Here is a 15296-nt window from a genome sequence, read left to right as displayed (position 1 = left end):
TTTGACTTTATTACAAAAATGTCACTACCCATCATTCTAAGACGACTTTTATCTAACCCTTATAAGAGAGATAATATATTTATCTTTTAAATATGTAACATTTATTGTAAGTAATAAAAGGATATTTGGCTCAAAAAATAATTAATGCAAAAGACAACTTGAAAAAAGTTTTATAAAAAAAATACATAAATAAAACTGAAAGATTAATAAATTCATCAATACACAACCATAAATTAATCCTTAATCAGAAGCTTAGCTTAGTCATTAAAATTTCTCGTCCCTCTTCCAAAATGTATTTAGCGGAACAAATTTATTAATTTTATAATTATTGTAATTACATTTCTACTTGCTCAAATATAAAAATTTGAGTGCTTACTTATATATGTATGTGTTCCTATTTTTTAACAATTATAGTTTCAATATTATCAATCTATCATAATAATGTAACTTTTCTAGTTAATCTAAGCTAATTATATAATTAATTTCTTAATTATAATTAAAAGTTCAATTGAATCTTTTAACCATAATTGTGTAAAAATAATTCAATTGAGTCTTTCTGGCTATTATTAAAAAGTTGAATCACATTCTTCAATTATTTAAAAATATTACAATCATACCCTTTAAGGTATTGGGTCAAGGATCAAATCCAAGACTAAATAAATTAGTGAGAAAAAATCACATTTCTTCTTTGAAACCCACGTAAAGAAAGCAAATATATGTGTGAGTTTGAGATATCATACACAATGTTTATTTAATGAGATAAAAATTTTAAAAAATTGTTGCATTTTTAAAAGCAGTATATAAATTTTCTATATTTCATAAAAGGCACATAATTTATTTACAATAGTAAACCAATTGCAATTAAAAAAATAATAACGAAAGTGTGTATATATAAAAATATTACTAATAGTTTATACTTTTTATATACATACTACTACGAATTGAATAATCGGTAGATAAATAAGTTAAATTGTCACCCTAGCTAGTTCACTAAACTCACTAAAAAGAATTAAAAGACAAAAACCACATCCAATCTTAAATTAGAACACTTAAAAATATAATTAAGCCAAAAAAAGAGAGAAGTAAAGTGCATAAATTTTGCAGATTTTTACTGTTGCCATAAGGCGCCGTGTGAAGGTCACGAGCCCGCACGACGATGGCTGTTGCATTGCACGCTCGTAGTGGCCCGCCAACACTTGGCAGCATCGGAGTCTGCCTTCTCCGCACCTTCCTTCTTTGTCGCTGCCCTCTTTGCCTCTCTCCTCTATCTATACTGCAAAAACATATATGTAATTTTAGGAAAATGTTCTTTCTATAATAATGAAAGAGAAGTGAGAAATTATTTTCATAAGTTTTTTAATAATGGACAAGGATCAGATACTAATATGGAAGGACTAGAAATTTAAGAGAATGAATGAGATTCAACTTATTACCGTAGAATTCAGATTGGAATGGTTACAGTTATCTTTAAAATAATGGATAAAGGTAAAGCTATTGGTTCATATAGCATTCCAATTAAAAGACTTTAATTTGGAGAAAGAGAAAGAAAAAAAAGTGCATGTTTGCATGGCTTATATCCAATCTATATAAGACATGTATCATGTATGAAACTTGAAAGAGTAATTATTGGTGTCAGAATTTCAAGAGGTGGGATTAAGGACTTTACTAAGGATAGAGCTATTAAGACTTAATCTTAAATTCTTAATTACTTGTTTAATTTAGTCTTGAACATGCTTATCAGACACAAATAATTCTTTTTTTTAATTGCATTTTTTTAAAGATATTGCCTTGATTGAGGAATCAAGGGAAACAATTAAGCTTAAACTATGAAAACACTTGGAAGACAAAGGATTTTTGCTTAAATAAAAATAAGAAAGTGCATGTATTACGATTTAGCAAAATATAAAAAGAATGTGGCTCGGAAGTAAAAATGTGAGAAAATATTATACAATAAGTTTTTAATTTCAAATATCTAAGATCAAGATTGAGAAATTAATAAGGATATTACACACCGAATACAACGATGCAAGTGGAATGATCCGAACAGAAAAAAAAAAACATTTAAAATTATTTATGATTACAAAATACCTACAAACTCAAACAGGCATGATCATACTGTTATACATTCAACTATTATATATGATAATGAATGTCGAGCTTTAAAAGGATATAACATGAGATAAAACTATGGTGCTTGATTTAAGTGCTTTTTATTTTCATTTTCAAAGAAAATAGAAAATAAAAGTGAAAATATGTTTAAATTTTATTTAGAAAATGTTTTTAAAAATAGGCACAAAACTGAAAAATAACAAATTAATATTTTCAGTCTTTTATTTTTAATAAGTGAAAACACAGTGACACCTTAGCGTACTTTTGTCTGGATACATGTTTTATAAATCTTAAAAATTTGAAAATGAAAATTATATTCATAAAAAAATAGAAAACAAAAAATAAATACTAAAGTAGAAAAAGTGACAATATTAAGATAAATGTGTGAGCACTAGAGATAGCAAAATGGGTTGGTTGGCTGGCTTTGCCCATGAGAGCAAGGGTGAAAATGGATTGAGCTTATTCTATTTGAGCCAATGTTTTTTTAGTTTAGCATGGGATTATCCTTGCAAAACCGGCTTGTTTTGTCATCTCTAGTGAGCATACAATAAATGACAAAAAATTATATATGAGAAAAGATTGATATAACACTTGTTGAGAAAATGATGATGAAAAATTAGTTAAGATGATTTGAATATAGATAAAGGAGATAATAAGAGACATTGATTATTAGTCATTTAAAAAGGATGAGAAGAACTAGAAAGGATATTAGAGAGAGTCATCGAGAAAGATTTTATGCTAAATAATATTCTTGTAACTTTGGATTTTAATTGTATCAAATGGTGACATGTGATTCATGTAGCTAACTTAATGGAATAAAATTTTGTTGCTTTTGTTTTATGTGAATTTTTTGTTATTATTGTTGTTATTCTATTACAAACTACCATGAATAATAAATGTTATTTTTATAATAATTATTTAAAAAATTATCTTAACAATTTTAATTTTAATTTTTTTACTAGCCAAATAAATTGTTTGACTCTCGACTAAACAAATTTTTTTAGTAAATTTTTAGTAATTTCTAATATTTTTTTAAAAGATTACTTGAAATAACATTATTAAAATGTTAGTTTTTAATTTTTTATATTTATTTTATTTTTATCCTTGATATATTTAATAAAATTTTTTAAAAAAAAATCATAATTTTATTATTTTTATATTATTTATAATTTTAACTATTTCAACGACTAATTTTACTTAACATTAACTAATTTAATAAAAATATTTGATAAGACTAACTAATAAGTTAATTGATAAATATTAAATAACGTAAAAATAATATTTAATATTTTTAATAACTTATCATCTTAAAAAATAAGATAGTAATTTTTTTCTTTTATTATAAAAAGAAAAAGGATTGCATATTGTGTAATAAGTTTATTGAGAATATAAAATTATTTAATATCATAAAAATCAAATCAAAATAATTTTTTATCTATAAAAATTAAACAAAATATCAAAAATTTTAAAACATTCACGTATCTATTTAATCAATTAAGCAAAATCCCTTTGCAGTGCATTCAACAAATCATGCGACTAATACTTCCCTAATCATAGATCCAAAAAGCTTTCCTTTATTTATTGCACGGATAATAATGATGACACAACAGACAACGCAACTGCTAATTTCCCGAAAGCTGACGTGTCTCGGCTGGCATGGCCCGCGCGCACTAGCATAGTAGCATATATTGCGTGCTGCACACACTCCTCCACCTTCACCTTCACCGATTCCACGCCTCCAACAAACTCCTGCTCATGTAAACAGAATTTTATGAATAATTCAGCACGTGACACGATTCCAATCCTCATTTGCAAAATTAACAACTCACTTTTTATAGTGTTCCATTATAAAATATCCTAAAAAGATACTGTTAGATGGTGTACTAACATGTAAGTGTAAGTGTGCAGTTGATCGAGTTGATAAATATTAGGCTCATATCTCACAAGTCCATGTCATTGGCGAGTGATCAATAAAATACTAAGTTATTTAGTATTATGTTCTGTCGTAATCCTTTCAAGTCACAAGCTTTAAAAGAGGGTGTAAGTGTAACTTTTCAATTCCTCAACCTCAAGATAATAATAAAGCTAAATCATAGTAGTGAGGAGTGACTAGTACAAACAGAATCCAAAGCTTTTTTTTTCTTCTTCTTCTTCTTCTTTCTAACGCCATGTCTGGGAGCCACCAAGAGCAGCCACTGTTAGAGAACTCGTTCATAGAAGAAGACGAGCCGCAAGAAACAGCTTATGATTCGTCGGAGAAGATAGTGGTGGTCGGAGTCGACGAGTCCGATGACGAGGAGAATTGGGGGAGAGTGCCCCGATTCTCGTGGAAGAAGCTATGGCTGTTCACCGGGCCGGGCTTTCTGATGAGCATAGCGTTTCTGGACCCTGGAAACTTAGAGGGGGACCTTCAGGCGGGTGCCATTGCAGGGTACTCATTGTTGTGGCTTCTGATGTGGGCCACAGCAATGGGCCTCCTGATCCAGCTCCTCTCGGCACGGCTCGGCGTGGCCACAGGGAAGCACCTCGCCGAGCTCTGCCGAGAGGAGTATCCTCCGTGGGCCCGGATAGTGCTCTGGATCATGGCGGAACTCGCTCTCATTGGCTCCGATATTCAGGAGGTTATTGGGAGCGCTATTGCAATCAGGATTCTTAGTCATGGGGTTGTGCCCCTTTGGGCTGGGGTTGTCATTACTGCTCTTGATTGGTAATTCAACCAACCTTATCCACCCTCTAATCATTTCTCCTAGTTTAAATGCTTGTAGGAGTATTTAGTACTATTGTTTTAATGTAGTTTTCAAATTGCATTAAGCGTTTGGTTTTATTTATGGAGAGTTTGCTATGTAGACAGAGAAATCCGTGAATTTTGGTTTTTTTAGGGTCTATAGAGGGAGAGGGAGAGAAAGTTTCTCAATAGAAGTACCAATCCAAAACCCTTAAATTTATGATATCATAAATTTCTCTTATTTTTGTTTAGGTACTTACAACATTTTTTTTCTTGTCTAAGATCTGTTGAAATTGATTCCTTGATTAAGCTCTCAGAGATTTTGATAGGTTCAGGACCAACCCATGATAAATGATATGTTGTCTTGCCTTGTAAGATCTAGTTTTTGTTATATAAGTTCAAAACCGAAGTTATTTTTGAAGTCTGTGACAACATTTTGAAAGTAACTGAAATAAGTTTGTTTTAAGAGACATTTTATGATACTTTCGGAAATCTAAGGATTTTGACACTATTATTGATAAAAAATTTCTTGATGTATCCAAACTCATTCAACTATTTGTCCGAAAAATAATTGTACCAAAACTCTTAGACTTCTCTGAGACTATAACCCTTAGATTTATCTTGAACCAACATCCCTAGATTTCTCTGGGTGCTATAGCATCTCTCTCTCTCTCTCTCTCTCTCTCTCTATATATATATATATATATATATATATATATATATATATATTTGTGTGTGTGTGTTTTGCTATGTCTGGTAATCCCAAATTAAACATGGGTACTTGTATATTTTGTTGCCTTGTTACAGTTTTATTTTTCTCTTTCTTGAGAACTATGGTGTGAGGACTTTGGAAGCTTTTTTTGCTATTCTCATTGGTGTGATGGCAATCTCGTTCGCATGGATGTTTGGTGAAGCCAAGCCCAGTGGCAAGGAACTTCTTCTTGGTAAGGAGTTTTATTTCATTGATTTGGTCCCTTTTGTTTTGAATCTGATGCAGAGTTTGATTTTATCATTGCAGGAGTTTTGATTCCAAAACTCAGCTCCAAAACTATACAGCAGGCTGTTGGAGTTGTGGGGTGCCTTATTATGCCTCACAATGTGTTCTTGCACTCTGCTCTTGTTCAGTCAAGGCAGGTTGACCGCAGCAAGAAAGGCCGAGTTCAAGAAGCTCTTAATTATTACTCGATAGAGTCCACCCTTGCCCTTGTAGTTTCCTTTATTATAAATATTTTTGTAACAACAGTGTTTGCTAAGGGATTTTATGGCTCTGAACTTGCAAACAGCATAGGTCTTGTAAATGCAGGACAGTATCTAGAGGAGACATATGGGGGTGGACTATTTCCAATTTTATACATATGGGGTATTGGATTATTAGCAGCAGGCCAAAGTAGCACTATTACTGGGACTTATGCAGGACAATTCATCATGGGAGGTTTTCTAAATTTAAGGTTAAAGAAGTGGATGAGGGCGTTGATTACCCGAAGTTGTGCAATAATTCCAACTATGATAGTTGCTCTTTTATTCGATACCTCGGAGGAATCGTTAGATGTTTTGAATGAGTGGCTTAATGTTCTTCAGTCAGTCCAGATCCCCTTTGCACTTATTCCCTTGCTTTGTCTGGTGTCAAAGGAGCAGATAATGGGCACTTTCAGAATTGGTGCTGTCCTCAAGGTATTTTGTCATTCAATCTTGCATTTTGATCTCACTGGTCACTTATTGGGTGCCATTATGTATCTGATAAAGGACTTTGTGATGACAACTTAAATTCATGTTGTATGAAGTTGCTGTCTCTATATGCCTATATTATTCATCTATGATATCAACCTTAAAATTTAATTAGGAAGGATATAATTTAGAAATGGCCAAATATATAGACCTTTTCTTCTTGCAGTTGGGGATAATTTAGAACATACTCAATCTCTTTTGCAATTTATTGTTAGATTCTAAAGTGACAAATTAGTGAGCTTGGTTGTATTCTCCTGCCTTGATAATTGAAAGTTGTGCAGTAGACTACTATGTTACATCTTTTTCCTTTATGATCCTACGCATTATGGGCTGTTGTTTATCTTGCAAATAACTATCCCCATGTCATTATAAGTACTTGATACAGTTCTATGGGATTTTTTTTTTATCTTTTTTGTTATTTATCATTTTAATTGTGATGTGTTCAATATTAATATGCTGTGCAGTATATTGAATATTCCTGCTGCTGGAAACAGCATATGATGTCTGCATGGACTCAATTTACTGTAAAATATTTAGGATGCATTGATCCTTCCTCTTACCTTGAGGATGTTGATGTTCCACTTTTATCCTCATTTACTTCAAGTTTGTGTCATTATTTAGACTTAATTTCTCATAATATACTTGTAGCCCACATCTTTGAAGTAGTCTATCACTCACTTGCACACACGGTTTGCTTCATGGTTACATGCAGCCTGCCAACATAATTATCATTGATGTACACTTTAATTGCGTTAGAAAACTAATATATTGTTGGAGTTATAATAGAAAAATAGGGTATTGTACCACTTTCCTTTATTATGCAGGGGATTCTGGGGGGTGTATGTGCTGTTATTTTTTATATTCCTTAAAATTGAACTCTAGCATGCTATATTTCAAGATAATTTATGAAAGAGACCAATTTGAATTCTTTGTCTGTAACAATTTGCAGAAACAGATGCATTGTTTATACTGACTTGTATTGATTAAATTAGTAATGATAGAAAATAATGTCTGTCTGTCAGTGTTGTCTCACCTGGGAAGGTAGAAGGTTTGTGTATTCTTGATATTTTGATAATATAACTTTAGGTATATTGGACAAAATTGACTTGTGCAGTCTGCAGACATTAGTTTTGAAGCCTCCTGCCTTGTTTCTTTCCTTTGTTTTCTCTTTTGGATATGGTGGATTGATGCTGTGTGTTTTCTTTTCTCAATTGAACTTGCTCAGTGTATTTTAACCTTTAGTGGGTTTTCTCCATAACTTCTATGGACATTGGATGCATTTGGTTTCTGTACTAACCCTTCTTCCCATATTCTGCTCATAGTTTGTTTTGATTAAGTACTTAATCACTTCTGATATGTGTACAGACTACTTCATGGCTCGTGGCTGCTCTGGTGATAGTGATTAATGGCTATCTTTTGACGGAATTCTTTTCCTCTGAAGTGAATGGACCAATGATTGGCACTGTAGTGGGTGTAATAACTGCTGCATATGTTGCCTTCGTAGTATACCTTATTTGGCAAGCCATCACCTATTTACCTTGGCAAAGTGTAACACAACCAAAGACAATTGCTCATTCAGAGGGTTGAGGTTGAGTGATCAATCTTTAAAATCGCGGAATAGGAAGTGCCATCCATTTTTAAGTATGCTCATGCTTGTTTGTTACTCGTGTGACAAGTTGATGCAATAGGTGGTGGCACCTTATTCTTTGCCTGTAATTATAAACTATGTCAGAGTAGATTTTAGCTCTGTATTAGTACTTTCAAATTTTGTTGTCAAAATGCCTTGGCAACACTCTAATTAGTTGAGACACCTTCGAAGCTGTAGTGTGCAAACCAGCAATGTAGTTCTTTTTCCTTGCTCCCTCGATTTTACTCATATTCTATAGGGTAATAATCTTTTAAGGTTGTAGCATGAAACAATCTTTCAAGGTTGAAGCATGAAACAAATCTTTTAAGGATGAAACACTCTGATTAGTTGAGACACCTTTGAAGCTGTAGTGTCCAAACAAGCTATGTAGTTCTTCTGTTTAACAACTTATTGAGAGAATTGAATGATTTTTATTACACTTACAGGGTCATAGAATTTGCAGCATTTAAAACCAAAATTTGATACTGAAAATTAAGGTGCAAGTACAGGAAATTCGAAGAGATTGCAATCCTGTGGTTAACCATTTTTTCCCTATATTTTTGCCTTGAAAGTTAAGTAATGACGGTAATGTTATTTGTACTAAACTGCATGGTCCATTCAGAAGCTTAGGACGGTTTGTCAATTTCAATTATGCCATACTTTATAGCTGCAAGGTTTTGTTTGCTATTATCGCAAACATTTTTTTTTTAGTACAAGAAAAAATTTCTGCAATTACTTTTCATTGGTCAGTGTTACTGAGATATCCACGAAACATATTTTTCATTATGCTACATACCATGAAACAAATATATGCCGTTATCTAATATTTTAATTCACCACCTTTTTCTCCTTTCACAATCTAACAAGTCTTAATGCCTTTGTACTTTCTGTCCCAAGCAGTGGCAGAGCTTGAAGAAATATTTTGAGGGGCCAAAATACAAGTATCATTTAATGTAAATTTAATGTTACATAAAAATATTATCCTAAAATCTTTAAAACTAATAAATGATAGTTATTTAATTTCTAATATTATTAAAAGATAGTCATTTTAATCTTTAAATTATAAAAATTAAAATGTTTGGTATTTAATAAATGATATTTTTATAATCAAATAATTAAGTCATTCAAATAAGAATTAATTTGATATATTACTTTATAGTAAATGAATAAAATCTATTACTAAATCAAATCAGAGTAGAATGAGATACTTTTATTAAATTAATTTGGATAAGTTTATTTTTTATTGTCTTAATTTATGAAAACTTAAGTAAAATCATTTGCTAAAAGGAATAAAGTCTAACGGCAATTGCTAGGGGCACCCAGCAACATTGCTGGTGCATCCAACAATTTTTTAAAAACCCAAAAATGTCCCTGTACTTTTTCCTTATATAAAAACTGTTTTTTTTTTTCATTCTTCCTTTTTGCTTTCTCTCTCCTGCGTTTCCTCCACTCCAATGGCGTTTTCTCCATTCTGGTGCGTTTTCTCCGTTCTGGTGCTTGTGCTGTGCAATTTTTGTCGGTGTTGGTTGTGCTTGTGCTCTTCTTTGGTGTGATATTTGTCAAGTAAGGTACGTAGCTGGTTTGTGTGGTTGATTGTTTATTTTTGGTAGTAGAATGGTGTAAGTTTGGACGCAAAAAATTTTCTTCCGGGGAAGATATTACAATTGTGGAAGAAAAAAACTTCTTCCGTGGAGTCTCGCGGGAGACGTCTTCCGTGAGACTCCACGGAAGAAGTTTTTTTCTTCCACAATTGTAATATCTTCCCCGGAAGAAAATTTTTTGCGTCCAAACTTACACCATTCTACTACCAAAAATAAACAATCAACCACACAAACCAGCTACGTACCTTACTTGACATATGTGAAACATAAAAATATATTTGTTGGTTGAATTGTTGATTTTTTTTGCCTAGGTTGAGGTATTTTTTGGTTAAATGAGCTTTGTAGGTTATAATTTTGGAATTATGTAATTAAAAGTTGAATTTGGTTATGTATATGTAGATTAAATATTTGTGTGAGGTTGTCAAATTGTTCAAATTATTTAGTTGAATGTTGAATCAGGTGATAGTTATACTTTGAATTAAGATGGACGAAGATCAATGGGCATATTATAGTGCGATGTCCGAAGAAGTTGATATGGATTTTCAAAATGAAGAAGAAGATTGTGGTGTGAATGAAGCACATGTTGATTGTTCAGATGCTTTTAATACTTCTCAGGTAATCATGTCGATCAGTTTTAATTGTTTGGTCTAATGTATGATTTGTGTAAAAATTAATATGTCGTGGTTGTGTCCTAGGTCTTTGAAACCTGAGAAGATGTTTTGAAGTGGGCTCGAACGGTTGCCCATGAAAATGGTTTTGTTGCAGTAATTATGAGGTCTGATACATATACTGGCAGCAGAGGAAGAACTTCATTTGTCTTAATTAGGTGTGAAAGAAGCGGTAAGTACAAGGGTAGGAAGAAAGAATTTGTTAGAAAAGACATAGGTACTAGAAAATGTGGTTGTCCATTTAAGATTCGTGGAAAACCAGTGCATGGAGGTGAAGGTTGGGCGGTGAAGCTGATATGTGGGATTCACAACCATGAATTGGCGAAGACCTTAGTTGGACATCCATATGCTGGGAGATTGACAGATGATGAGAAGAATATCATTGCTGATATGACGAAGTCGAATGTGAAACCAAGAAACATCCTGCTAACGTTGAAGGAGCACAACAGCAGCAGTTGCACCACAATCAAACAAATCTACAATGCAAGAAGTGCATACCGTTCTTCAATCAGAGGAGATGACAGTGAAATGCAACACCTAATGAGGCTCCTTGAACGTGACCAATACATTCATTGGCATAGATTGAAGGATGAAGATGTGGTGCGTGATTTGTTTTGGTGTCACCCAGATGCAGTTAAGTTATGTAACGCATGTCATCTTGTTTTTTTGATAGACAGTACCTACAAAACAAATAGGTACAGGTTCTCATTGCTTGACATTGTGGGGGTGACACCAACCGGGATGACTTTCTCTGCTGGGTTTGCATATCTGGAGGGTGAGCGCGTGAACAATCTTGTATGGGCATTGGAACGGTTTCAAGGCCTTTTTTTAAGAAATGATCGCCTTCCTGTTGTTATTGTCACAGACAAAGACCTAGCCCTGATGAATGTTGTGAAAGTTGTGTTTCCGGAGTGTAAGAATTTGTTGTGCAGGTTTCACATAGACAAGAATGTGAAGGCAAAGTGTAAATCGCTTGTTGGTCAAAAGAATGCTTGGGACTACGTAATGGATAGCTGGGGTAACCTGGTAGATTGTCCTTCGGAACAGGAGTTCCCTGAGCACCTTCAAAGGTTTCAAGTAGCGTGTTCCCCGTGGCCAATGTTCATTGACTACGTATGTGAGACATGGATTGTCCCACACAAGGAGAAATTTATCTTGGCCTGGACGAATAAGGTGATGCACCTAGGCAACACAATAACAAATAGGTATTTAAATGTTTTATTATATTAGTCAAGTTTCTTTTAATGATTTTTTGGAACATTTTTGTTATTAATTTGTCTTCTCTGTTGTGTGTTTTAAATGTAGGGTTGAATCTGCTTATTGGTCTTTGAAGAGGATATTACAGAATAGCGTTGGAGACCTCTGTAGTGTTTGGGATGCAATGAACAACATGATGACGCTGCAGCACACTGAAATTAGAGCATCATTCGAAACAAGTACACATGTTGTTGGTCATGTTTTTAAGAAAACCTTATACAAGAGGCTTCTGGGAATGGTGTCAAGGTACGCTTTAAATGAAATTTCTGTTGAGTTTGAGCGTGTATGTCATTTGAAAGACAATGCGTCTTCTTGTGGGTGTGTCTTGAGAACCACGCTAGGTCTTCCTTGTGCATGCGAGCTACAAAGGTATGAGGGTGGCAGCATCCCACTGGATGCAGTCCATATGTACTGGAGGAGACTTAATTTTTCAGACCAGGGGCTATGTGAGGCCAAAGTGAGCATCAAGGAAGAGATGGATAGAATATATAAAAGATTCGATGAACTTGATGTTTGTGGAAAAGTTACTTTCAAGAGTAAACTCCGAGAATTCGCGTTTCCCGATGAGACCTCTATGTGTCCTCCTCCAACACAGGTTAAGACGAAAGGTGCCCCGAAAAAGGTAATGAAAAGAAGTGAAAGATCGACAAAGCGTGATCCATCTTATTGGGAGTATGTTGATGCTTATCATTCAGTTCAAAACAACAACACCTCAGTCAGACCCAGTGCATCATCTTTTGCACCATCGAAGCCAGCAAAGATGATCCCCATGTTGGATCAATTTCCGCCATTTATGCATGGTTTCATTGAGGAAGTTGTTGATGTGAAAGCGGATGGTAATTGTGGATATCGGTCAGTTTCCGCTTTGTTAGGTATGGGAGAAGAGTGTTGGGCCATGATGCGTAATGAATTGATTAAAGAACTTGGCAAATGGTTGCAAGACTACATAAAGATCTTTGGTGGCACGAAGAGATATGAACAACTGAGGTTGTCTCTACACGTGGATGGGTTATCCAAGGTATGTGTTTTATGCTTTTTAAAAATATAAGTAATGTTTACATGACTGACACGTGTATTTGTTATTTGATTTAGGTTAGTATGGACAAATGGATGGATATAACGGATATGGGATATGTAATTGCGTCAAGATATAATGTAATACTTGTATCATTGTCACGATAACAGAGCTTCACATTTTTTCCTCTCAGACGTCGACCACTGGCCAATTCTGTTGCGCACCGCATAATATGCGTCGACCATGTGTATGGCAGTCATTTTGTTCAGGTCCATTGCAAATTCATTTACTCAGATAATTTCAATTATTGAATGTGTTGGTTTGTTTGTTTAACTTATTATTGTAATTTCACTTACAACAGGTTTTTCTGAAAGATCGTTGTCCCTTACCGCCTATGGCATTGTTGTGGTCAAGCAATGCGTATCCGGAGGCAAAACAATGGCCAACTGCATATGTAGGTAGAATGCAACAATACTTAAGCCTAATGACAATTAATACAACGCATGTAGACCTAAGCGGACACTAAACTTGTAATATTTATGTATGTATATGTACATTGGATTTATGTTCATGTAATTAATCAATTGTTCCGTGAACAAGTGTTACTGTGTCAAATTGTTATATTTGTGTTGAATTGAATGGTAGTTATATGTTTCTAATAAGCCGAAAACCAACTTTTTTTTATTTTTGGTGTCTTCGTTTAAGGTGCGATTCGATAGAGCGGGGCACTGCTTTCTTTTTTTTTGGGTTCCTTGACGTGCAAACATGCCAAATAGCGGCCCTGGACAGTCTCAAGCGGCTCCCACATAATTTTAAAAAAAGCCCGAACATGAGTACTTAGGCATGTTTCTAAAAGGCACAAAACCAATTTTTTTTTATTCTTTAGTGTGCGTATATATATGGTTAAAATATATAATTTCAGAATAGTTATAAATGTTAACATTTAAATTACAAATTATTTTATCTTCTTTATTTTATATATTCAAATGTCATTATAAATGTGACTCATGTGTGTGGTTTATATTTAAATTTCAAACCATATATTTATAGAGAGACAAACAAAAATCATAAATGATGTAAGTAAATGTGTTTTATGACATACATAAACAAATACAAAAATTAATAATTTAAGTACGATAAAAATATAAATCCTAATCTATGCGGCGTCTCTAGCGCGGCCTAAGACTTCCATCTGCGGTGTCGCCTCTAGCTCTCCTTAGACAACGAATGAGTCATGATGTCATGTAAGTCAGTGCCCTCAGTGACCATCCTGAGGTTGATGACCCACTCCAAATCCTCAGCAATCGCTCCTAAATCCTGAGCCATGCCCTGACATCCTTCGCAGTGAACCTATCACAGTCAAAATAACAAAGTCAGTATCACATTTTAAAAAAATTTAAATTATGAAAAACAACAGAAGTTATGCTTAACACTGAATGCGTAGGGAGATCAGTCACGACTGAAACCTCGGGGATGGGTGGCTCGACGAACTCCTCATGATGAGGGGGAGGCGGATGTCTCGGCGCAGCAGTCTCCTCGGTCTACGTGACGAATGGGTGCGATATCCGAAAAAACCACTCCATGTAGTCTGCCGCCACCTGTCCAGGAACTACACAGAGCTCCCTTGAATATACCAAATGGTCTGGAAAATTCAGCCACCGGTCATCTATATCATCACCCGTCAAAGAATCACAAACCGGCGGCGAAGGGACCGTCTGAAGGTAGCCAAACTGTCGAAGAACCTGCTCAGGTCGAACGTACACCACAATCTGACCCCATCTGAGCTGGCCGGTGTACGACGATATCAAGTCAAAGGCCCTGACTCGCTGGTGCTCATCATAGGGCATCCAACACACGTCAGTCACACTCAGGGCATCCAAACGTCTCCGATACGGGGCTCCCTTGATCCCCGTAATATGAGCCTTACCTGTAAGCCACCTGCAGGCTCGTGGGCTCCCCTCATCATAAGCATCATCAACGACGGATGTATGCACTGTAAGAAAGTGCTCGTATATCCAGCACTACAAAGACATAGTCAACATCAATACAAAAAAACAGATTCAATGCTACTTCATATTAAATTATTAGTGATGATACGTACGTGGAGAAGTGTAATATAACCGCCCAACTGCCGTGTAGAGGCCTGCGACGCGTCATTTAGATGGTCGTACATGTGGACTAATGCAGCCGCCCCCCAAGCGAATCCCCCTGCCTGGGCCAGGTCCCTGAAAGCCTCCAGGTGCACGACATGTACATGGGTTGAACTCTTATTGGCGAAAAGAGTACAACCCACCAAGTGAAGCAGATACGTGCGGGCTGCTACAACCCATCGTCTGGTCCTGCACTGGCTCTGATACAAGTCTCGAAGCCACCCCAACCGGACATGAGACCCACCAGCCTGTCGGGTCTCAAATGTAGCCTCCTCATGACTGACCTCAAGAAGCTCCGTCAGTAGACGAATGGCGTCTGAAGTAACAAGTGGCTCGAACGTATGCAGCGCGCCAGTGATGGGAAGGTGTAGGAGTGACGCCACGTCATCCAACGTGATCGTCAACTCGCGTACTGACAG

The 15296-nt window shown here is 35.0% G+C and overlaps 1 protein-coding gene across 1 annotated transcript; it reads left to right on the top strand.

Moving 5' to 3' along the window:
- The first annotated feature begins 4179 nt into the window (after positions 1 to 4179).
- On the top strand, positions 4180 to 8638 carry DMT1 (ferrous ion membrane transport protein DMT1). The gene is made up of 4 exons (NM_001249798.2): positions 4180 to 4816; positions 5642 to 5778; positions 5853 to 6505; positions 7925 to 8638. The coding sequence occupies exons 1-4, from the start codon at positions 4278 to 4280 to the stop codon at positions 8144 to 8146; spliced, it is 1551 nt and encodes a 516-aa protein (NP_001236727.2). The 5' UTR covers positions 4180 to 4277; the 3' UTR covers positions 8147 to 8638.
- Positions 8639 to 15296: the final 6658 nt, after the last annotated feature.

Source organism: Glycine max, chromosome 17, assembly GCF_000004515.6.
Source record: "Glycine max cultivar Williams 82 chromosome 17, Glycine_max_v4.0, whole genome shotgun sequence".
In the NCBI taxonomy this organism is placed as follows: Eukaryota; Viridiplantae; Streptophyta; class Magnoliopsida; order Fabales; family Fabaceae; genus Glycine; species Glycine max.
The sequence above is the reverse complement of the archived record's forward strand: the minus strand, read 5'-3'. Positions and strand labels throughout refer to the sequence as shown.